Source organism: Clinocottus analis, unplaced genomic scaffold (genome assembly GCF_023055335.1).
Source record: "Clinocottus analis isolate CAN_PGR_092001 unplaced genomic scaffold, fCliAna1.0.p SCAF_12, whole genome shotgun sequence".
In the NCBI taxonomy this organism is placed as follows: Eukaryota; Metazoa; Chordata; class Actinopteri; order Perciformes; family Cottidae; genus Clinocottus; species Clinocottus analis.
Genome location: NW_027175843.1, coordinates 19580871 through 19606388, shown reverse-complemented (window position 1 = coordinate 19606388; position 25518 = coordinate 19580871). Strand labels below are relative to the sequence as shown.

At 41.4% G+C, this 25518-nt stretch overlaps 3 protein-coding genes and 3 pseudogenes across 3 annotated transcripts; all 6 read right to left on the bottom strand.

The window, feature by feature from the left end:
• Positions 1-2384: 2384 nt before the first annotated feature.
• LOC137783119 (trace amine-associated receptor 8b-like) lies at positions 2385-3607 on the bottom strand (annotated as a pseudogene).
• Positions 3608-6660: 3053 nt separating this feature from the next.
• On the bottom strand, positions 6661-7887 carry LOC137783162 (trace amine-associated receptor 13c-like; annotated as a pseudogene).
• Positions 7888-9241: 1354 nt separating this feature from the next.
• On the bottom strand, positions 9242-10469 carry LOC137783102 (trace amine-associated receptor 13c-like; annotated as a pseudogene).
• Positions 10470-14534: 4065 nt separating this feature from the next.
• Positions 14535-15753, bottom strand: LOC137783160 (trace amine-associated receptor 13c-like). The gene is made up of 2 exons (XM_068572953.1): positions 15551-15753; positions 14535-15351 (listed from the first exon to the last, which is right to left on the bottom strand). The coding sequence occupies exons 1-2, from the start codon at positions 15721-15723 to the stop codon at positions 14535-14537; spliced, it is 990 nt and encodes a 329-aa protein (XP_068429054.1). The 5' UTR covers positions 15724-15753.
• Positions 15754-19796: 4043 nt separating this feature from the next.
• Positions 19797-20929, bottom strand: LOC137783094 (trace amine-associated receptor 13c-like). Its single transcript, XM_068572873.1, has 2 exons — positions 20757-20929; positions 19797-20613 (listed from the first exon to the last, which is right to left on the bottom strand). Exons 1-2 carry the CDS (start codon positions 20927-20929, stop codon positions 19797-19799), a joined length of 990 nt encoding a protein of 329 aa, XP_068428974.1.
• Positions 20930-24292: 3363 nt separating this feature from the next.
• On the bottom strand, positions 24293-25492 carry LOC137783093 (trace amine-associated receptor 13c-like). The gene is made up of 2 exons (XM_068572872.1): positions 25302-25492; positions 24293-25112 (listed from the first exon to the last, which is right to left on the bottom strand). The coding sequence occupies exons 1-2, from the start codon at positions 25469-25471 to the stop codon at positions 24293-24295; spliced, it is 990 nt and encodes a 329-aa protein (XP_068428973.1). The 5' UTR covers positions 25472-25492.
• Between the last annotated feature and the right edge of the window lie 26 nt (positions 25493-25518).

Here is a 25518-nt window from a genome sequence, read left to right as displayed (position 1 = left end):
GACCTCCTCCTCTACAGACACACGGTTTACAGAACTGGTACATTTACTGCATGTGTTGCTCATATCCGGGCCATTCATGAGGACATCTTGGCTTTTTGTATCAACAATTTTTATTTGCAAATATAACAGGAGTGGTTAAAGGTAAAACAATGAGTTTTCAGGATATCTCCCATAGCCTTATTAAAAAGGAAAAGGTTTCATAGATAATCAGTGTTACAAAAATGGATAGAAATGTAGAATTTACAGAGAACTTCATATTTACAAGTTAAAATATCCAGAGTCATAAGTATTTCAAATATTTGCGTATTGGAAACTATAACTGCAGGTTCTATATTGCATTGTATTTTTCATATTTTGTTTATTTCACTATTCATACTTTTACAGATTATCATGTTCTCATGACTTTTACATGTGCTACTTATAATACAACTATTCTTCCTCTCCAGGCAGCTCCACAACCCCACCAACCTCCTCCTCCTCTCCCTGGCTGTCTCAGACTTACTTGTTGGCCTCCTGCTGACGCTGCTTCCAATCCTTTTTTGGGGGGCCTTCTGGTTTTTGGGGAGCATGATATGTGGACTGTATTATTACACTTCTTTCATCCTTACATCTGCCTCAGTAGGAAACATGGTGCTCAAATCAGTTGACCGATATGTGGCCATTTGTGACAATTTGTCCTACAATACATAAGTGACCAACAAAAGAGTCAAAATCTGCATTTGTCTGTGTTGGATTTGTTCTGTTTTCTATAATACTGTGATGCTGATAGACTTCCTGAGACATCCAGGTCAATATAATTCTCGCGATGTAGATTGTGTGGTTTTAATCAACTTCATAAAAGGAGCTGTTGATACCTTGATGACCTTTGTTGGCCCCATTGCCGTCATCATAGTTCTGTGCATGAGAGTGTTTGTGGCGGCTGTGTCTCAGGCTCGAGCCATGAGGTCTCATATTGCAGCCGTTACACTCCAGGGTTCGGTTACAATACCAGCAAAGAAATCTGAGAGGAAGGCCGCCAGGACTCTTGGCATTGTCTGCTTGTGTTTATGTCCTTATTTTTATCTCTCTTTTGCGAGCCAGGAGATGTCAACAAGTCTGGCATTTTCAATTTTAGTGGCTGGCTACTTCATTGTAACTCCAGTGTAAACCCAGTGGTTTATGCTTTCTTCTACCCCTGGTTAAGGAAATCTATTAAACTCATTGTCACACTTCAGATACTGCAGCCTGGCTCCTGTGATGCCAACATAATGTAGAGATGAATGTGGAGTGATTACAATGGTTAAAGGTTTGTTGTTGCTACTTCACCCGCCAAACTAAGTGCTGATGGAACAAAGAACAAAATATGAAAAAAAGAGTCAAGAGTCGGCTCTTTATTAAGTCATGCTTCAGCATAGAAGCTTTGTGAGGCCGTTTTACCTGGTGAGGAGCAAAATCTTTCAGCAAGTTGTTTTTCACCAGACTTATCATACTTTTAACAGAAACAGAAATATTGTTTATGTCTTTTGAGTGACTGAATTCAACAACTTTATATGTAGAAAATAATTTATATTTTTCTAAACCACCTTTGACTTTCATGTGAACGTTAACAGGCCTTATTCATTTATTCTGAGTATGTAAACTAACTTAGATGATCATTACTGTGTTTTTTTCCTCTTTATGTTGTTGAAGATGCCGAAACATGAATAATACTGTATATTGTATTGATTATTTAAGTGACTCATTTGGTTTTAAACAATATGTTTGAATCCTGATGCAAACAGAGAAGACTCTCCAGCTCGTTCACTGTTGAATGTTGTTTTTCTTCAATTATTCAAAAATCATCAAGGACCATTAATGTGATACGAGTAAACACAGATGTAAAAATGTTTTACACTGCAATGACAATAACACTTTTAATTGAATTTGTCATGTGGTTATTGATTGAAATTATTGTTGACAGGTTATCAGATACGTTTCAGTGGTAAAAGGTATTAAAATTTCTAATGCAAATTTGCAGACAAGTTTAGTTATCGGAATGAACAGTACTTGTATTCTTTACAAACACTCAATAAACTAAATGAGTTTTACTTAGTTTGTTTGCCCTGCATGGAAGCAGCTTTCATGACATGCATCCACCCAAATGTAATTGATTTGATTATAATGTGATTTTCCATAATTCGCTTCACAACAATAAGTCCATGTCAAAGGAAACTGGGCTCTATGTAAAAATGTCACAAGCAGCAGATGTAACAAACACCTCCAGTGCAGGTAGGAATGTAAAATACCAGATAATTGATTTGCTCCTGAAACACATACAGTCAATTCCCTGAGTTGGTGCACAGAGCCTTCTAAGTCTTCTCTGGTGGCCAATTTTTCTGTCTAATTTCATCCACCATGCAGTGTCTCTACAGCATGTTGGTCTGACATGAGCCAGGCTGCAGTATCTTAAGAGTAACAATGAGCTTGATGGATTTTCTAAACCAGGGGTAAAAAAAGGCATAAATCACAGGGTTAAGACAGGAGTTGAAATAAAACAGACATATCACATAGAAAGCATTTGAGGCATCAAGCAAGGTTTCCTGGGCTGAGAGTGCAACACAATAATATGGGCAGAGGCACAATAGAAACACAATAATAACAACACCAAGAGTTCTGGCTGCTTTCATTTCAGATTTTTTAGCAGTTACAGTCACTGAACTCTTGAGAGGTAAAGCTGCAACATGAGACCGCATGGCACGAGCCTGAGACACAGCCACCACAAACACTCTCATGTACAGTATTATGATGATAGTGACAGGAGCAACAAAAGAGAAAAAAACATCCGCTATTCCAGAATTGTAGGTAACAACAGCAACACAATCTCCAATACAGGAATTATACCTGCCTGGTTGTTCCAGGATATTCTTCAGCAGCAGACTGTAAAGGAAAACAGGCCAAATCCAACACAGACAAACACAGACTTGAACTCTTTTTTGTGTGACTTTGTTGGGATAATGTAGAGGCTCACAAATAGCCACATATCTGTCAACTGATATGAGCACTATGGTTCCTACTGAGGCGGCGGGAATAATATAGCTCATAACACAATACATAACACATATTTGGTCACCGAGCAACCAGCAGCCGTCTATGAGCATAATGTGTAAGATCATGAGGAAACCCACGAGGAAATCTGAGACAGCGAGAGAGAGAAGGAGGAAGTTGGTGGTTGTGTGGAGCTGCCTGGAGAAAAAAGAGAACAACATGCTGATCATTATTAGTAACTTGATTTGTTATATTAAGACATGAAAATCAATGACTGAAACACAAAAACATAATTCTCTGAAAAGTCTAAGAACTAATATTTGTTTTTTTATTATTCCATTCATAATTTATCTCTGTACATCTACCAGTTGTATAAATTTGATAACACATACTTGAAGTGGGAGATGGAGATGATGACCAGCAGGTTGAGAGTCACAGTGAGCAGAGAGATGGAGGACAGTACAATGTAAGTGAGCAAAGATAGAGAGTCAGGACGCGTGGTCTTCCTGCAGGAGGAGTTGAGCAGTTCTGGAAAGCAAAGTTCAGCTTCTTCAAAGGTTTTCATTCTGAGGATGTGGAGACAAGATGCTGCTCAGCTCGTCATACAACAGACTGATCTATTGTTGTCCTGCTTGCTCTTTTACTCTGGTGATAACTTTCTCTTAGTGGGAGTGACTGAACTTCTCTCTCAATGTCTCAACTATCTTCATTGGTCTTTTCCTTGTACTGCACCTCCCCCTCTTTTTTCCCCCTTGTATTCTAAACAATTACAATGTCCATCATTTTCTGCAACGGGGAATAGCAAGGCACATCATATTGCAGCTAACGTTGCATTTTTAGGACAGTTGACCACGACAAGAAAAGGGCGAGTCCAGTTCATGGTTACTATTATGCCATGAACCTGGATAAGCTATAGATGAAAATATATTTTCAAAATGTTAGCAATAACAAGGTTTAGCTCATGTCTTGTTGAATTACATTTTTGGAAAGTAAAGATCAGTTTCAAATATGTTGGTGCTACAAACTAGGACTGTGGACAACAAAAACTACCCAGTAGCTCTGAGCATTACAATGACGCTCTTTGACAAGGTACCTTTCTGGGGTCAGTTTTTAAAGATTTAATTATAGTGCCAGTTTCCTGCACAGGGTTTTTCAAACTCAAATTCCATGTTCATAGTACAGTTAGTGCTTGTCTGATGCATATGTGACAGGGCGTACAGGAGAAGGGGGAACAAAAGGGGAACCAACAACGCCACTTGGGGACTTGCACCCCAAGAATATACATTTTAACAACCCTACGATGTAGTTTCAGACATTAAGGACACAGACTTATTACCGAAATTTGAGAGCGGCGTTTTATGAATAGAACCAGAAGATTATTCAAGAAATCCCCCAAAAATACAAACAACTAAAAGCCAACAAAGTTGTCACGGCCAAACGATGCAAAACAGAAGCAAAAGTAGGCCAAACAGAGACAGCAAAACATACATGGGGCAGCTAAACAGGGGCAGCCATGCGATGCGCTGCCCGTCATAACTGTTGGCCTGCCTTTGTAGAATAAAACTGGCTAATAATCCACCTCTAGTAGCGCTGGAAGCGGCAGTCACTTCTCCAGCGCGACAAATATTAAACTCACCATTGAATGATTCGATGTGGCAGTTAGCACGTCTGGACTAACGGCCGCGCTAACGTGTTATTATAGTTGTATGCACGTTCGTGTGAGTGTGCCTGTGCGTGTGTGTCACTTTCTTTACAGACGTCAGGAATAACAGCTCCAATGACGCTCATGTTTACATTCTGAGGATCACCACATGATTTTGTAGACACTTTGCAACACAATAATATCAGTGGTCACATCAACTGTGACTGTGGATCAATGATTTGCATGTCTGTCTTACAAGCAGAGGATCACAGGTTTGAATCCCAGCTCTGCTAATTTTGATCTAAAAAAAAAAAGGATTTTTTTTCTTCTTCTGTCGGACTGTCCACCCTGGCGGGCCAGATCCTTATATGCATATTTAGCTATTTTCATATTTTTTTATAGCTATTTTCATATATATTTAGCTATTCTTTCATTTTTAAATATATTTAGCTATATTGAACCCTAAGCTATTTTAAGCTATATTCCACTATGTTCAGCTATATTCAACTATTTTATTTTCTCCAACATTTCAGCTTTAAGCGTCAGCTTTTTGCATTCCAACGCATTTTCTGCGGGAAATGCTCTTTCTAGTCCTTTATGTCTTTCTGTGTTTCATTTCTGTAATTACTGCGGCTCTCAACCTGCTGGTCATCATCTCTATCTCCCATTTCAGGCATTAAGATGAACTTACAGGAATATAATAGGATAGCGTTCATCTCCATATAAAGCACTTTATTTTTGTAAATGTGAATGTATTGCAATTAGCAACAAAAAAAAGTTCATAATAGTCCTTTTACTACTATAATTGTTAACTCTGTGATGACCAGTTATTGCATGAACGGTATTAATGTTGGAATCTGCTGCATGAGCTTTGACCTCCTCCTCTACAGACTACAGAACTGAATACAGAATACAGAATACAGAACTGGTACATTTACTGCATCTGTTGCTCATGTCCAGGCCATTCATGAGGACATCTTGGTGTTTTGTATCAACCTTTTTATTTGCAAATATAACTTGAAAGTTTAAAGGTAAAACAATGAGTCTTCAGGATACCTCCCATTGCCTTATTAAAAAGGAAAAGGTTTCATAGATAATCAGTGTTACGAAAATGGATAGAAATGTAGAATTTACAGAGAACTTCATATTTACAACATAAAATATACAGAGCCATAAGTAGCCATAAGTCATAAAGCCTACAACTTTGATTTGAGTTTGTCATGTTTTTATTGAGACTGGATAGCCCATGCCAACAAGTCCAGCACCTGCAGCACCCCCCACAAAACCCCCGAGGGACCCGGTTGAAAGCCTTCTCCACGTCCACAAAACACATGTAGACTGTTTGGGCAAACTTCCAGGATCAGTATGAACACTATTTGTATTCTTTACAAACAATAAACCAAAAGATGATGTAAAAATGTTACACACTGCATTGACAATGAAGCATAACACTTTAAATTGAATTTGTCATGTGGTTATTGATTGAAATGATTGTTGACAGGTTATCAGATATGTTTCAGTGGTGAAAGGTATTAAAATTTCAAAATGCAAATTGGCAGACAAGTTTAGTTATCAGAATGAACAGTATTCGTATTCTTTACAAACAATCAATAATCCAGAGACGTTTTACTTAGTTTGTTTGCCCTGGAAGCAGCTTTAATGACATGCATCCACCCAAATGTAATAGATTTGATTATAATGTGATTTTTCATAATTTGCTTCACAACAATAAGCCCATGTCATAGGAAACTGGGCTCTATGTAAAAATGTCACAAGCAGCAGATGTAACAAACACCTCCAGTGCAGGTAGGAATGTAAAATTCCAGATAATTAATTTGGGCCTGAAGTACATACGGTCAATTCCCTCATGAAGTGTGATGACCTCATAACTCCAGAATAGCTCCACCCACCCACCTGTGCAGAATTAATGAAAATCTTAGTTGGTGCACAGAGCCTTCTAAGTCTTCTCTGGTGGCCTAGTTTTTCTCTCTAATTTCATCCACCATGCAGTGTCTCTACAGCATGTTGGTCTGACATGAGCCAGGCTGCAGTATCTTAAGAGTAACAATGAGTTTGATGGCTTTTCTAAACCAGGGGTAAAAAAAGGCATAAATCACAGGGTTAAGACAGGAGTTGAAATAGACCAGAAATGTTACAAAGAAAATACTTAAGGAACTAAGCGAGGCGTACTGCCCTGAAAGTGAAACACAATAATATGGGCAGAGGCACAATAGAAACACAACAATAACAACACCAAGATTCCTGGCTGCTTTCATTTCAGATCTTCTAGCAGTTACAGTCACTGAACTCTTGAGAGGTAAAGCTGCAACATGAGACCGCATGGCACGAGCCTGAGACACAGCCACCACAAACACTCTCATGTACAGAACTATGATGACAGTGACGGGACCAAGGAAGGCGAAAAAAACATCTGCAATTCCAGCACTGGCGTTAACAGAAATGAGACACTCTCCAAGGCATGAATTATACCTTTCTGGTTGTTCCAGGTTATTCTTCAGCAGCAGACTGTAAATAAAAGCAGAACCAATCCAACACAGACAAACACAGACTTGAACTCTTTTTTGTGTGACTTTGTTGGGATATTGTAGAGGCTGACAAATAGCCACATGTCTGTCAACTGATATGAGCACTATAGTTCCTATCGAGGCGGCGGGAATAATAAAGCTCAGAATATTATACAGAGTACACATGAAGTCACCAAACAACCAGCAGCCGTCGAAGAGCATAATTTCAAAGAACATGAGGAAACCCACGAAGAAATCTGAGATAGAAAGAGAGAGGAGGAGGAGGTTGGTGGGTGTGTGGAGCTTCCTGAAAAGAAAAGAGCACAACATGCTGATCATTATTAATAACTTAATTTGTTATACTAAGACATACAAGTCAATGACTGAAACACAAAAACATAATTCTCTGAAAAGTTTAAGATCTAATATTTGTTTTTTTCTATTCCATTCATAATTTCTCTCTGTACAGCTGCCAGCTGTATAATTTGATAACACATATGAATACCTGAAGTGGGAGATGGAGATGATGACCAGCAGGTTGAGAGTCACAGTGAGCAGAGAGATGGAGGACAGTACAATGTAAATGAACATAGATACAGAGTAAGGACGCGTGATCTTCCTGCAGGAGGAGTTGAGGAGTTGTGGAAAGCAAAGTTCAGTTTCTTCAAGAGTTTTCATACTGAGGATGTGGAGACAAGATGCTGCTCAGCTCGTCATACAACTGATTAATCTATTGTTGTCCTGCTTGCTCTTTTACTGAGTGACTGAACTTCTCTCTAAAATTTTCAACTATCTTCATTGGCTTTTCCTTGTACTGCACCTCCCCTTTTCCCCCCTTGTATTCTAAACAATTACAATGTCCATCATGTTCTGCAACGGGGAATAGCAAGGCACATCACATTGCAGCTAACGTTGCTTTTTTAGGACAGTTGACCAGGACAAGAAAAGGGCGAGTCCAGTTCATGGTTACTAGTATGCCATGAACCTGGATAAGCTGTAGATGAAAATATATATTCAAAATGTTAGCAATAACGAGGTTGAACTCATGTCTTGTTGAATTATATTTTTGGAAAGTAAAGATCAGTTTCAAATATGATGGTGCTACAAACTAGGACTGTGGTCCGGGCATCTAATTCGGATGCCTCCTGGACGCCTCCCAACAGAGGTTTTCCATGCACTTCCAACTGGTAGGAGACCCATGAGGAAGACCCAGGACACACTGGAGGAATTATATCTCTCGGCTGGCCTCAAAACACCTCTGGGTCCCCCAGAATGAGCTGTAAAATGTTGTGGGTGAGAGGGAAGCCTTGGCCGGCCTGCTGAGCCTGCTGCCACCGCGACCACGGATAAGTGGCTAAAAATGGATGGATGGATGTTTTTATTGTTTGAAATTATTATTACCTAATGATTATTGACAGGTTATCAGCCCCTAGCTGTAGCTCCCAATGAAGCGCTGGAGTGGGCCAGAAGCAGTTACCATGATCTGAACAGAAACCAACAATCCGTAAAATTAGCACTAAATAAGATTTTCTTTTTAGGTTTTCTTTATTTAAACTGTATCACTAACTATTAGGTAGTATTTTATCGATTGACGGGGAACAGACATAGTTTGTTCTCCAGAAAAAATGCCTGTTACATTGCTTGGACCGTATATTGCTGCGTGTTCCTCAGATCTAGCTCTATAGAGTATAATACATAACTGGTACATTTACTGCATCTGTTGCTCATGTCCGGGCCATTTATGAGGACAGCTTGGCTTTTTCTATCAACCTTTTTATTTGCAAATATAACAGGAGAGGTTTGAAGTAAAACAATGTCTTTTCAGGATACCTCCCATAGTCTTAATCAAAATGAAAAGGTTTCATAGATAATCAGTGTTACGAAAATGGATAGAAATGTAGAATTTGTAGAGGTTGCTCTTGAAGTAGCTTGAAGGACATGCGTCCACCCAAATGTAATAGATTTGATTATAAAGTGATTTTTCATTTCATAATGAGTTGGTGCACAGGGCCTTCTAAGTCTTCTCTGGTGGCCAATTTTTCTGTCTAATATCATCCACCATGCAGTGTCTCTACAGCATGTTGGTCTGACATGAGCCAGGCTGCAGTATCTTAAGACTAACAATGATCTTGATGGCTTTTCTAAACCAGGGGTAAAAAAAGGCATAAATCACAGGGTTAAGACAGGAGTTGAAATAAAACAGACATGTTACAAAGAAAGAAGATGAGGCATTAAACAAGGTGTCCTGGCCTGTGAGTGAAACACAATAATATGGGCAGAGGCACAATAGAAACACAATAATAACAACACCAAGAGTTCTGGCTGCTTTCATTTCAGATCTTTTAGCAGTTACAGTCACTGAACTCTTGAGAGGTAAAGCTGCAACATGAGACCGCATGGCACGAGCCTGAGACACAGCCACCACAAACACTCTCATGTACAGTATTATGATGGCAGTGACAGGACCAATGAAGGACAAAAAAAGATCTGCAAGTCCAGCAATGTAGTTAACAACAATGACACACTCTCCAAAGCAGGAATTATACCTTCCTGGTTGTTCCAGGTTATCCTTTAGCAGCAGACTGTAAATGATAACAGAACCTATCCAACACAGACAAACACAGACTTGAACTCTTTTTTGTGTGACTTTGATGGGATATTGTAGAGGCTCACAAATAGCCACATATCTGTCAACTGATATGAGGACTATGGTTCCTATTGAGGCAGAAGTAATAATATAGCTCAGAACATTATACAGAATACACATGAAGTCACCGAGCAACCAGCAGCCGTCTATGAGCATAATGTGAAACAACATGAGGAAACCCACGAGGAAATCTGAGACAGCGAGAGAGAGAAGGAGGAGGTTGGTGGGGTTGTGGAGCTGCCTGGAGCGAAAAGAGAACAACATGCTGATCAATATTAGTAGCTTAATTTGTTAAGTCAAGGCATGAAAATCAATGACTGAAACACAAACACATATTTCCCTGAAAAAGCTAAGATCTAATATTTTCTTTTTTTCTATTCCATTCATAATTTCTCTCTGTACAGCTACTAGATGTATAAATTGATAACACATATGAATACTTGAAGTGGGAGATGGAGATGATGACCAGCAGGTTGAGAGTCACAGTGAGCAGAGAGATGGAGGACAGTCCAATGTAAATGAGCATAGATACAGAGTGATGACGCATGATCTTCCTGCAGGAGGAGTTAAGGAGTTCTGGAAAGCAAAGTTCAGTTTCTTCAAGGGTTTTCATTCTGAGGATGTGGAGACAAGATGCTGCTCAGCTCGTCATACAACAGACTGATCTATTGTTGTCCTGCCTGCTCTTTTACTCTGGTGATAACTTTCTCTTAGTGGGAGTGACTGAACTTCTCTCTAAATGTTTCACCTATCTTCATTGGTCTTTTCCTTGTACTGCACCTCCTACTCTTTTTTTCCCCCTCGTATTCTAAACAATTACAATGTCCATCATGTTCTGCAACGGGGAATAGCAAGGCACATCACATTGCAGCTAACGTTGCGTTTTTAGGACAGTTGACCAGGACAAGAAAAGGGTGAGTGTAGGTTACGGTTACTAATATGCCATGAACCTGGATAAGGTAAAGATGAAAATATATATTCAAAATGTTAGCAAAACGCCCCAGCGAACACTCAAGGTCGTGGTCCGAGGAGGCAAACAGGACCACATCATCTGCAAACAGAAGAGAGGCGATCCTGAGGCCCCCTAACCGGTCTTCCTCTTCCCCGTGGCTGCGCCTAGATATCCTGTCCATGAAAGTCACGAACAGGACCGGTCATAAAGGGCAACCCTGGCGGAGGCCAACACCCACCGGGAAGGTGTCTGACATATTATCGAGGATACGAACACAACTCCTACGACAGAGACCAGATAGCTCGTTTCAACAGGTCCGGCACCCCATACTCCCGCAGCACCCTCACAAAAACCCCCGAGGGACCTGGTTGAAAGCCTTCTCCAAGTCCAGATTTCAGGATCTACAAACTTACATTGAAAGCTCCAGATTTTAAACGGTCTCGAACAAAACCTGAGATTTATAAGACTCTTTTTACGGTAAAATGATTGTGGTAGATGAGTTGCTCAACTTTCTTGCCGTGAAAGTTAAAACGTTAAACCAGGACGAGATCGTCTTGTTGGCGGTGAACACGTCTAACTCCGAATGGATAGAGTCCTCAAAAAGAGTGTTGTTTGAACTTTGTCCGACTACACAGCGGTGTGTTTCCCATAAAGGAGCACAGAAAGACATCAACAACATAAAGAGCTGCCTCAGAGTCCGAAATGAGTGCGGGGAGGACATACCAAGATTTGTTTCGCATTTCCTGGATGAATTGCCACCGGTGACGTTCTCCAACATGGACGTTTCAAGTCTACTTGGGAGAATGGAGCAGTTGTGCACTGAGGTCTGCTCCTTGAAGCACTCCATGCAGCCTCAGGCTGATGTGGGAGAGGATTTTCATGCCATCACTGTGGAGATCGATCGCCGACTGTGTGCACTGGAGCGTGCCGCTGACCTGACTCCGGGCGATGGAGCAGGTGCGTCGGCGGCGCTGGACGGAGGCGCTGTGTGTGCCAAGACTGGGACTGCAGGCTCTGACGATCCGGGGTTTGGGTCTGCACTTGAGGGAGCCTCGGGCTCCGGAGAGGGGCCTGTGGCGGGGCCCCGCGATGTGGAAGCGGAGAGGGCTGTGACGGCGAAAAGTCACGGGGGTTCAACATCTTTGTCAAGCTCCCCAAAGTGGAGTAATGTCGTGAGAAAGGGCCGACGACAAGCGCCTGTTCCAGAGAACACTGCTGCTCAGTCCGGATCGCGGACGAGAGGTCCACGTCGAGATCCTCCAGGAAAGAAGAAGACTTCGGTATTGTTGGAACGAGTGCTGGGGGAAACATACAAGCTATAAAGGCAAAACTGTTGAGTGTATTCGCTACAAAATTCTCGCCCGATTTGGACTCTGAGGCACTGGCAAGTTATCTAAAAGAAAAGCTCTGCCGCGATGTGACCTGTCAAAAGATAGACACTGCTTCAAGTCGGTTTAGCTCCTTCAAAATTACCGCCGAGTGCAATGACGCAGGTGAAATGTATGAGTGTGAACACAAGAAGAAACAGGCAAATACTAGATTTAAATATGCTGTGCGCTTTATTAAAAGGAATGAACAAGCCATGAGGGCAAATTCCATGGCCAAAAAATTTCAACAGAATAATGCCTATGATTTTTGGAAAGAAGTTAAGGTTGCTAATAACAGTAAGATGCCCCTGCCATCTAATATTGATGGGGCTGTTTGATCAGACAGTATTGCAGATCTGTGGCGTAAACATTATAAGGATATGTTCAACAGTGTTAAGAGTGACCCATTAATTATTGGTGACGTTCCTAACGATGCTGTTGTGTGTATCAGATCTGACGAAGTGTTGTATGCCATTAAAAAACTACCGTTGAACAAAGCATGTGGCCTTGACCGAATAACATCAGAACATCTGAGGCATGCTAGAACAGAGCTTCAGTGGTACTTGGGATGTGTTTTTCTGGACTGTTGATGCACGGCGTACTTCCTGACTCTATGCTGACTGTTTTGTTGGGGCCAGTAATTAAAAACAAAACCGGTAAAATATCCAGCATTGAAAATTACCGACCAATTGCTCTGGCAGGTGTACTTTCTAAAGTACTAGAACGGATTCTCATAGATAGACTTGAAGAGTACATGATAACCACTGGCAATCAGTTTGGTTTTAAGAGTCAACATAGCACAGACTGATGTATATATGCACTGAAGGAAGTTGTTAGTAAGTACAGGAGACTTAACACCACAATATTTATGTGTTTCCTAGATGCATCTAAAGCTTTTGATCGAATTAATCATTTTAAATTATTTGTCAAACTGCAAAAGTGAGGGGTCCCTCCATACTTGATCAGGATTTTGCACTTTTGGTATTCACGTCAAACCATGCGAGCTGGATGGGGTAAGAGTGTCTCTGCACCCTTCCCAGTGACCAATGGCGTTTGACAAGGTGGAATACTGTCACCTGCTCTTTTTAATTTGTACATGGATGACCTTTCCAAAAAGTTAAAAGGGTGTAAGACAGGGTGGTAATGTCCTTCTTCTGCACAGGGCTGACAAATAGTCTCTGCTGGTGGCAGAACGAGAGATGATGTCATATCCACTTTAGGCCCGTGCAAACAGGACAAGGAGAATTGCATCACCCCTTCATGTCTTTAGCTACAGAATCACAAAGTGTAACTGAAGACCTTTTGACATTAAAAAATACCAACATCCATCTATTATCCGGACAACTCCACAAAAAAACGGGGACAAAAAAACATTCATTCTTCATACAAATATTTCGGCCAGCCCAAAACTGAAACCTGAGCCCTTCTTGCTGCGAGGAGATATGTAAGCCACCACACCACCGTGCAGCCTGCAATTAGTCAATGTAATTTATATATTTATCCATTATCTTTCATTTCATTTGTTATACGTTGGCATCACGGGAGTCAGACAAAATAACATATTTTTTTTAATAATTTTAATAATTTGCTTCAGTGTGGCAATAAAACAGTACACAATGTAAAGACACATATGATCTAAATGTAACAGGGTTTTTTTTTAAAAGACACTGTGCAGAGACTTTGACATCCATCCATCCATTATCTTAACCGCTTATCCTCATTAGGGTCGCGGGGCGCTGGAGCCGATCCCAGCTGTCAAGGGGCGAAGGCAGGGTACACCCTGGACAGGTCGCCAGTTCATCACAGGGCAGACATATAGACAAACAACCATTCACACTCACATTCACACCTACGGGCAATTTAGAGTCCAATTAACCTATGCAGCATGTCTTTGGACTGTGGGAGGAAGCCGGAGAACCCGGAGAGAACCCACGCTGCCACGGGGAGAACATGCACTTTGACATCTGTTACTAAATTCTCTCCAGCATGACCAATTTTTCTGTCTAATTTCAGCAACCAGTTTAGTTATCAGTATGAACAGTATTTGTATTCTTTGCAAACAATCAATAAAGCAAAAGAGTTTTAATTAGTTTGTTTGCCATGGAAGCAGCTTTAATGACGTGGATGCACACACATGTAATAGATTTAATTATAATGTGATTTTTCATAATTTGCTTCACAGCAATAAGCCATGTCATAGGAAACAGGGCTGTATGTAAAAATGTCACAAGCAGCAGATGTAACAAACACCTTCAGTGCAGGTAGGAATGGAAAATACCAGATAATTGATTTGTGCCTGAAAAACATACCGTCAATTCCCTGAGTTGGTGCACAGAGCCTTCTAAGTCTTCTCTGGTGGCCAATTTTTCAGTCTAATTTCATCCACCATGCAGTGTCTCTACAGCATGTTGGTCCGACATGAGCCAGGCTGCAGTATCTTAAGACTAACAATGAGTTTGACAGCTTTTCTAAACCAGCGGTAAAAAAAGGCATAAATCATAGGGTTAAGACAGGAGTTGAAATAAAACAGACATGTTACAAAGGCAGCAGGTGAGGCTTTGAGCAAGCTGTCCTGGCCTGTGAATGCAACACAATAATATGGACAGAGGCACACTAGAAACACAACAATAATAACACCAAGAGCTCTGGCTGCTTTCATTTCAGATTTTTTAGCAGTTACAGTCACTGAACTCTTGAGAGGTAAAGCTGCAACATGAGACCGCATGGCACGAGCCTGAGACACAGCCACCACAAACACTCTCATGTACAGAACTATGATGACAGTGACAGGACCAATGAATGAGAAAAAAAGATCTGCAAGTCCAGCAATGTAAATAATAACAACAACACATTCTCCAAAGCAGGATTCATACCTTCCTGGTTGTTCCAGGTTATTCTTTAGCAGCAGACTGTTAAAGAAAGCAGAACATATCCAACACAGACAAACACAGACTTGAACTCTTTTTTGTGTGACTTTGATGGGATATTGTAGAGGCTCACAAATAGCCACATATCTGTCAACTGATATGAGCACCATGGTTCCTACTGAGGCGGCGGGAATAATAAAGCCCAGAATATTAGACAGAATACACATGAAGTCACCGAGCAACCAGCAGCCGTCTATGAGCGTAAGTTGAAACAACATGAGGAAACCCACCAAGAAATCTGAGATAGAAAGAGAGAGGAGGAGGAGGTTGGTGGGTGAGTGGAGCTGCCTGGAAAGAAAAGAGAACAACATGCTGATTATAAATAGTAGCTTAAATTATTATATTAAGACATAAAAATCAATGACTGAAACAAACAAACATAATTCCATGAAAAGTGTAAGATCTAAAATATATATTTTTTCTATTCCATTTATAATTTCTCTCTCTACAGCTACCAGTTGTATACATTTTTAAACCATATGAATACCTGAAGTGGGAGATGGAGATGATGACCAGCAGGTTGAGAGTCACAGTGAGCAGAGAGACGGAGGACAGTACAATGTAAATGAGCATAGATACAGAGTGATGACGCATGATCTTCCTGCAGGAGGAGTTGAGCAGTTCTGGAAAGCAAAGTTCAGCTTCTTCAAAGGTTTTCATTCTGAGGATGTGGAGACAAGATGCTGCTCAGCTCGTCTTACAACAGACTGATCTATTGTTGTCCTGCTTGCTCTTTTTCTCTGGTGGTAACTTTCTCTTAGTGGGAGTGACTGAACTTCTCTCTCAATGTTTCAACTATCTTCATTGGTCTTTTCCTTGTACTGCACCTCCCCTTTTCCCCCCTTGTATTCTAAACAATTACAATGTCCATCATTTTCTGCAACGGGGAATAGCAAGGCACATCACATTGCAGCTAACAATGCCAGGACAGGAAAAGGGCGAGTCCAGTTCATGGTTACTATTCTGCCATGAACCTGGATAAGCTATAGATGAAAATATATTTTCAAAAGTTCAGCAATAAAGTGGTTCAACTTATGTCTTGTTGAATTACAATTTTGGAAAGTAGAGATCAGTTTCAAATATGATGGCGCTACAAACTAGGACTGTGGACATCAAAAACTTCCCAGAAGCTCTGAGAATTACAATGATGCTCTTTGACAAGGAACCTTTCTGGGGTCAGTTTTTGATGTGTCAATTACAGTGCCGGTTTCCTGCACAGGGATTTTTCAAACTCAATTTCCATGTTCACAGTACAGTTTCTGCTTGTCAGATGCATATGTTATGGGGCCTGAAGGGAAGGGGGAACAAAAGGGGAACCGACAACGCCACCAGCAAAACAGACGAAATGGGGGACGGAATGGGGGTTGCAATAGTAATAGGTGATCCTACATATAATAAACCTGATCGTTGGGTTGTTGAAGCTGCAACATGAGACCCCATGGCTCGAACCTGAGACACAGCCACCACAAATACTCTCAGATACAGAACGGTGTTCAGTTTGTAAAACCATCCATAAATCCATCCATTTTCAGATGCTTATCTGGGGTTGGGTCGCGGTGGCAGCAAGCCCAGCAGGCCAACCCAGGCTCCCCTCTCATCCGCAATTTTTCAGCTCATTTTGGGAGACCCCGATGCTTTCCAAGGCCAGCTGGGAGATGTAATTCCTCCAGCGTGTCCTGGGCACTAATTCTCATCCCTGCCGCTTCACACTCGGTTGCAGAACACAGTTTAGGGTCCGAGAAGGCAAACAGGACCACATCATCTGCAAACAGCAGAGAGGCAATCCCGTGGCTACGCCTAGATATCCTGTTCATGAAAGTCACAAACAGGACCGGTGATAAAGGGCAGCTCTGGCGGAGGCCAACACCCAACAGGAACGTGTCACAGCTCCTACAACAGGTGTACAGAGACCAGATCGCTCGTGCCAACGGGTCCGGCACCCCATACTCCTGCAGCACCCTCACAACCGCCCCCCTCACCGAGGGCTTTTCCCGGGAGGCTGAGCAGTGTGATACCACGATAGTTTTGAGCACACTCTCCGGTCTCTCTTCTTGAAGATGGGAACCATCACCCCGGTCTGCCAGTCCATGGGCGTTGTTCCCGACCCCCATGCGACACTGAAAAGGCGTGTCAACCAAGACAGCCCAACAACATCCAGCGCTGTCAGCATCTCATGGCGGATCTCATCCACCCCTGGTGCCTTTCCACCAAGGAGATTCTTAACTACATGAATGACCTCTGCTAGGGATATGGGTGCACCCACCCCAAGGTCTTCAGGTGCTGCCCCCTCTCCAGGGGACATTTTAGCCGGGTTTAGGAGTTCCTCAAAGTGCTCTTTTTACCGCCCGACGATGTCCCCAGTCCGAGTCAGCAGTTCGCCCACCCCGCTGAGGACAGCCTGGGGGTAGGCCCTGCTTACCATTCCTGATCCGTCCAACGGTTTGCAAGAACCTCTTTGAGGCCAACCGAAAGTCCTTCTCCATGGCTTCCCCGAACTCCTCCCATGCCCGAGTTTTAGCATCCGCAGACTGCACCGCAGCTGCAGCCCTTTGGCCTGCCGGTACCTGTCAGCTACTTCAGGAGACCCCTGGGCCAACCAGGCCCGAAAGGCCTCCTTCTTCAGCTTGACACCTTCCCTCACCCGAACTCCTCACCACCGGGTTCTTGGGTTGCCGCCACGACAGGCACCGACGACCTTTCGATCACAGTTCCTAGCGGCCGCGTCCGCAATAGAGGCTTTGAACGAGGTCCACTCGGACTCCGTGTCCCCGACCTCCCTCGGCATGTGTGAACTCTTTTTCCGGAGGTGGGAGTTAAAGATCTCCCAGACAGGATCCTCAGCCAGACGTTCCCATTTCACCCTCACAACACGTTTGGGCTTGCCAGGTCTTTCGAGCTGGCTAACTAACGCTCTGGGTAAACCGGTGTTCTCTGAACCAAGCTTTCTAAGGGTATCGGATTGACGTATCTAAGCAAACTTCTAGTATTTGTAAATGCAAGTCTTGATTGGACTAAATCTGTTTGAAGATACCGCAAAGAAACTAGCTAGAGAAAATGAGTAAATGTCAAAGCAAGTCCAAGCCTGAGCAGCCCAATACCAAAATATTATTTTGTGCGAGTAGGCTTGCTTCTCTTAGTAGGTCAATCCGATCAACATCAAATTACTTCTACACAAACATAGGACTTTCATGATGCCACCCTCCAAAGCTTTTGATGACCCATCCTTTGCCGTCAACAACGAAGGTGCTTTTGAGGCACTAAGAATGCTCAGAACGTAACTAAACTTGGCAAACACATTTAAAGGCAAAGATGCAGTTAACTGATATGATTTGAATGCTTCAAAATGGCACTTCGGCTCTATAGCGCCCCCTACATATATTCATTCAAGCAGCCCCGGCGCTACGATTGACCTACATGTATGAAACTTGAAAGGCATCTGTAACACATGTAAACTGAAAATGAAGTCTCTTGGGACCATGCTCTAAAACGTAAAGGAAGTCGGATAGCGCCCCCTACAAGTTGGACCAGCGACATTACATTAAAACTATTTGGGCAAATGGCTCAAAGATTTTTGTATATGTGCACAGTGCATCCCTTAACACATCGATTTATGCGATCGACCTAATTTCTGTCTGTTATAAGCTTAAGTTGTGTGATGTGCACGTTTTCACTGACGTCGGTAACCTTCTGGTGTGCAGGACAAAGGAAATGTGACCAAAACTGTACTTACAATAAAGAGATGTGCAGATAAGATTGTGACAGGAAAAGAGTAACGGATATATTTATTTTTGCGTGTCTGTGACAAAAGAAGGGAGAGAGAGGTAGGCTGTGTGTGAGGAAGAGTGTTGTGTAACTTTCTTTAACATTTAATATTTAAAACATTATCAGGATAAATACCATGCATATTGAACTAGTGATGTGTCTGCTGCAAACTATCTCTGTGCATTTCTGTGTGTGGGATCCCCAAAAGATTATAGAGTAACTACATTTCAACACTTTAGCTGTCCTCCAACAGCTCTAGATAAAACATGATATTAATATTTAGTGTGCTATTGTAAGAGTCAAGGTACATTTCATTTATTTCCCTGTGAGATTGTGTTTGAAAAAACAGATTTTACTGCACTTCACACTGTATAGGCCAACCAAACGAAGGAGCTGGTCACAGTTTCATATATTTTTTAAATAATTTTCATAATTTGCTTCAGTGTGGCAATAAAACAGTACACAATGTAAAGACACATATGATCTAAATGTAACAGGTTGTTTTTTTTAAAAGACACTGTGCAGAGACTTTGACATCTGTTACTAAATTCTCTCCAGCATGACCAATTTTTCTGTCTAATTTCAGCAACCAGTTTAGTTATCAGTATGAACAGTATTTGTATTCTTTGCAAACAATCAATAAAGCAAAAACGTTTTAATTAGTTTGTTTGCAATGGAAGCAGCTTTAATGACGTGGATGCACACACATGTAATAGATTTAATTATAATGTGATTTTTCATAATTTGCTTCACAGCAATAAGCCATGTCATAGGAAACTGGGCTGTATGTAAAAATGTCACAAGCAGCAGATGTAACAAACACCTTCAGTGCAGGTAGGAATGTAAAATACCAGATAATTGATTTGCTCCTGAAACACATACCGTCAATTCCCTGAGTTGGTGCACAGAGCCTTCTAAGTCTTCTCTGGTGGCCAATTTTTCAGTCTAATTTCATCCACCATGCAGTGTCTCTACAGCATGTTGGTCCGACATGAGCCAGGCTGCAGTATCTTAAGACTAACAATGAGTTTGATGGCTTTTCTAAACCAGCGGTAAAAAAAGGCATAAATCATAGGGTTAAGACAGGAGTTGAAATAAAACAGACATGTTACAAAGGCAGCAGTTGAGTCATTAAGCAAGGTGTCCTGGCCTGTGAGTGCAACACAATAATATGGGCATAGGCACAATAGAAACACAACAATAACAACACCAAGAGCTCTGGCTGCTTTCATTTCAGATTTTTTAGCAGTTACAGTCACTGAACTCTTGAGAGGTAAAGCTGCAACATGAGACCGCATGGCACGAGCCTGAGACACAGCCACCACAAACACTCTCATGTACAGAACTATGATGATAGTGACAGGAGCAATGAAGGAAAAAAAAAGATCAGCAAGTCCAGCAATGTAGTTAATAACAACAACACACTCTCCAAAACAGGAATTATACCTGCCTGGTTGTTCCAGGTTATCCTTCAGCAGCAGACTGTTAATGAAAACAGAACAAATCCAACACAGACAAACACAGACTCGAACTCTTTTTTGTGTGACTTTGATGGGATATTGTAGAGGCTCACAAATAGCCACATATCTGTCAACTGATATGAGCACCATGGTTCCTACAGAGGCAGAAGTAATAATATAGCCCAGAACATTATACAGAGTACACAGGAAGTCACCAAACAACCAGCAGCCGTCTGAGAGCATCATTAGAAACAACATGAGGAAACCTACGAAGAAATCTGAGACAGCAAGAGAAAGGAGGAGGAGGTTGGTGGATGTGTGGAGCTGCCTGGAGAGAAAAGAGAATGACACAAATGACACAAAAACATAATTCCCTGAAAAGTTAAAAATCTGATTTTCCTTTTTTATTCCATTCATAATTTATTTCTGTACAGCTACCAGTTATATAAATTGATAAAAACCTATGAATACCTGAAGTGGGAGATGGAGATGATGACTAGCAGGTTGAGAGTCACAGTGAGCAGAAAGATGGAGGACAGTATAATGTAAATGAACATAGATACAGAGTGAGGACGCGTGGCCTTCTTGCAGGAGGAGTTGAGGAGTTGTGGAAAGCAAAGTTCAGCTTCTTCAAGGGTTTTCATTCTGAAGAAGAGGAGACAAGATGCTCGTCATACAACTGATTAATCTATTGTTGTCCTCCTTCCTCTTTCACTCTGGTGATAACTTTCTCTTAGTGGGAGTGACTGAACTTTTCAAAGATTATTTTACTGATCTTCATTGGTTGTTTCCTTGTATTTTACCTCCCCTAATTACGATTTCCATCATGCATGGGTAACAGCAAAGCACATCACAATAGTTACCAGGACAAGAATAGGTTGAGTCCAGCTTATTAGTATTTTTGCCATGAACCTGAATAAGCTATAGATGAAAGTATATTTTCAAAAGTTGAGCTATAAAGAGGTTTAATTCATGTTTTGTTCAATTAGATTTTTGAAAAGTAAAGATCAGTTTCAAATAACATTCAGGTTTTGGGCTGCAGGTTAAACATTTGTAGGTAGGGAGCCAACATGCTTTCGTCGGCTGTGGGCTTTCGACCTCGGCCTTCAGTGAGTGCCGTTGGGGGAAAAAGTGTCCCGGGTGTTACTGTCGGGAAACCGACCCACTCAATACAAGTTCATACGGTCCACCATGTGTGTGAACACCCGAGCCCAGAACCACTCCATCAGTGTGAAATGAAAAAAAAGGAAACGCAGCCATTGAGCAATGTGCGGGGCGCATGGACGACCCACAAAGACACTTCAACCACCAGAGCGAACTCCCCCGCAGAGCAACGCACAATTACGCAGCGCATGACGAAGGCCCAGAGCCAGTCTCGGCACACCGCAGCGGAGGAAATGCGCCCGGCGAGGGCCAGCACAGCAAGAGGAGAGACCAAACCTTTTCGGGTTAACAACAATGCATGTTTTCCAAATCAATCCAACAAAACCACGACACTGACACCCTGCACAGTACACAGACACGTCCAGACCTTCTAGAAGACTCTTTCATGTATTATAACCAGACGGCTCTTGCATAGAGAAAGATAGGTGAAAGGTGATGAGATAAAAATGCTGTTCAGGTCCAAATAAGCCATACCAGAGGCCTGTGCAATGAGAAAATAAGTTAATAGGCAACAACAATTGTAATACAAGTAGTGTATTTGTGAATTGCATTATAAAATAGCTATAACTTTGTGATTCTGTTCAGGCCACCGGAGAAGGCTTAGAAGACCCTGGCGGCCGGCCACTGGTGTATATCACTGCACTACTGCGTGTAAAATTTAGGTTACGAAGGTAACTGTGGTTCTATGAATCCTGGATGACCGCCACAGGCAACAACAAAGTCACCTGTGACCTTGGATAACCCCCAGCCGGACATAACTTCCGGCGTCATCCCGAGATCAGTCCTGCGTAATCTTCTCGCGAGGTCAAGAGATTTCAAGTGACCAAGAACTTTGGCGGTTTCATAGATTCCAGGATTCATAGAACCGTAGTTACCATCGTAACTTTCCTTATAGTTCATACAGAACCTGAAAAAATTACTCGGGCCATTGATTTAGGAAGGTGAAGGTATGTAATACAGTGTTTTGTGTTATGTTTTAATGTTCCATTCTTTGTCTTAATCTTAACATGTGTATAGGGAATTCCATGCCAGTGTTTTTGTGTAGTTTTTCATGTAAGTTATACGTGTGCTTCTTTGATGTTCTTTTTGGACAATACAGTTATATTCTAATCAGTAGGAATTTACAATGAAAACTGAATTGAAACTGTAATGTATTAAGATTAGGGTTTGGTAATGAAGACTTTATTGATAATGCTTATCTATCCGATACTGTGCGAGAAATTGGTATAAATGAATTACTGAATTACATGTATTCTTTGGCGAAAGGAAGTGTATACCATTGACTTAATCACGGGTAGCATCTCCTGTTTTTACAAACACATAACGATGGAGATAATACTTGATTTTGAAATAATTAAACTGAGAATTGTCTTGCTGTACCCTTAAACCAGATTGTCAATCTGAACTGGGTTTTGGCAGGCATCCCTAAAGGATCCGTGCCTTTGTGTTTTGCATGGAAAAAACAACAACAATATTTGTTTTAAGACATTTTCAGTTATTCTGATAGGGGGACTGAAGCCAAACCATATACATGTGGAATCAAAAGAAATATTAGAAATAAATAATCATATTCTCTGAAAGAGATAACTAGATGTGTATATCATGTTGTATTCCATTACCTTAATCATTCTCTCCATATTTGTGTTGTGACCTTTGGTGTATTTAATATTGACAACAACAAAGAGTTTGGTCTCTCCATCACTGTCATTCTCTCCGATAATTCAGTTTATTTCCGCTGTTAACTGATTGCGGAGTGTGACAGCTAGAACATGCGATCGCATGACATAAGCCTGCGACATGACGACAAAGAGGCCAAATAATTTCAAGGTGTCAGCCCCAGCTGTGAAGAAACTATAATCAATCACAATTATATCAATCAGTCGTATTATAATTATTTTTATTTTACATTTCACATCTGTTAAAATAAATGTGTCGTGTCCATGTAAACCAATGAGAGAAGTCTGAAAGAGTGTCATTTAAAACTGTAAATGATCATATATATATATATATATATATATATATATCAACAGAGCCATAACTGCTGTATTTGTATGCATTGAACACCATAAGTAATATACAAGTGAAATATATGGTTTGGTACATTTGCCCCAAATGTGCCCCAATTTTTCCTGATTTGGCCATTTCGGAGACCTCACCTGAATAAACCCTCTCTAACTTTGTTCTGCTTCACTTCATTAAAGTCAAACTTTGCTGAGAGAATGTTCACATATTAAATGTTCACATATTGTGCTATGATGTGGGAAAGGTTTAGACCTTACAGCTGCATCTTTTCAAAGAAATAATCATCCTGAAAGTGATTTTTTTATAGGCGAACCTATAACTATTTCATGTTTGTTGTGTGTCATCTTACAAATCAGGATTATCTTATTTACGTTTAAACAGTAATATATGAACTGATATTAACAGTTATGAAAAACATATCACATGTGTAGCATTTTATTCTAACACCAAACTTATTCAAATAGTTCTAGTGGTCGCAAAGATATACCTTTTTTAGTTTGGGGAGGACATTTTTGAGCAAAGGCCTACAAATAGCTCGCTTTTATAAAGGATAAATGATTATTGCCAAAGTATTTTAATCACAGTCTACATGACCTGTTGAGGTTTCACATATATGTCAGTTAGCATATAAATACGTCAGGGATGACAATTAATAGCAGAATGTTTCACACATCAAGAGTGATCAAGATTACAAGACAATTAAAAGACACTTCAACTCGATACTAGAAGTATTTACTCAAGAGCGAGTTAGTATATTACATTTCCCCTTGTATAAAGAACATCTCAGTTTAAAGACCGAGTTCAAACACACATGCGTGTCACTATAGTACATTCGCATCACAGGAGCCAGGCTTCAGAATCTGAAGCGTCAGGATTAGTTTAATGGATTTTCTGAACCAGGGGTAGAAAAAGGCGTAGATGACAGGGTTCAAACAGGAGTTAAAATGTGCCAGCCAGATCTCAAATGAAGCAGAAGAAGCATCAATTGAAGTGTCTTCGCCTGCCAGTGCGGGGTAATAGTAGGGGCAAAAACAAAACAAAAAGACAAGGATAACAAGACCGAGCGTTCTCGCTGCTTTCATCTCCTTTTTCTTCACAGTTACGGCACCTGATCGTTGGGTTGTTGAAGCTGCAACGTGAGACCTCATGGCTCGAGCCTGAGACACAGCCACCACGAAAACTCTCATGTACAGCACTATGATGACAAGAATGGGTACAATAAAAGTGAAAACAAGGTCAACAACTCCTGCAACGTAATTAATGACAACCACACACTCCCCAAAACAGGAGTTGGATCGGCCTGGTTCTTTCAGGTGATCGTGCAACAGGACGATCCTAAAGATAACAGACCAAATCCAACACAAACAGACACAGTGTTGTGCTCGTCTCTTGGTGACTTTCGTGGGGTAACGCAGTGGGTCACAAATAGCTATATAGCGATCAACTGATATGAGCACCATATTGGCTACTGATGCAGTTGTAATAATGTAGTCTGCGAGATAATACAGCGTGCATAGAACGTCACCGAGAAACCAGCAGGCCTCGATGTAGATTATTTCAACCGGCATCAGCAGGAGGCCCACAAGGAGGTCTGACACAGCCAGGGAGAGGATGAGGAGGTTGGTGGGGTTGTGGAGCTGCCTGCAGAGGGAGAATAACATCACTACACTGTAATCATATAGCCATTAAAAATGCATATGGTTCTGTAACGCAAGAGGGAAAAGGCAAAAAAAAATACATTGTTTTTCATCCCACAGTGTAAATCATTGTCAATCCATCACAATAGCTCTAGTGTCAACTTCCAGAAGCCTTTTAGATTATCGTATGAACCTGAAGTGGGAGATGGAGACGATGACCAGCAGGTTGAGCGTGACAGTGATCAGAGAGATGGATGAAAGCACAACATAGATCAGCATGGCCTCAGAGTACGGCTGTGTCGGCTTCTCGCAGGAGGAGTTCAGCCGCGGGAAGCAGAGATCAGCTTCTCGCGGGGTTTCCATCGTCAGAATAAGAGCAGCTGCTGAAGCGCGGCAGCTTTCTGTCCAGA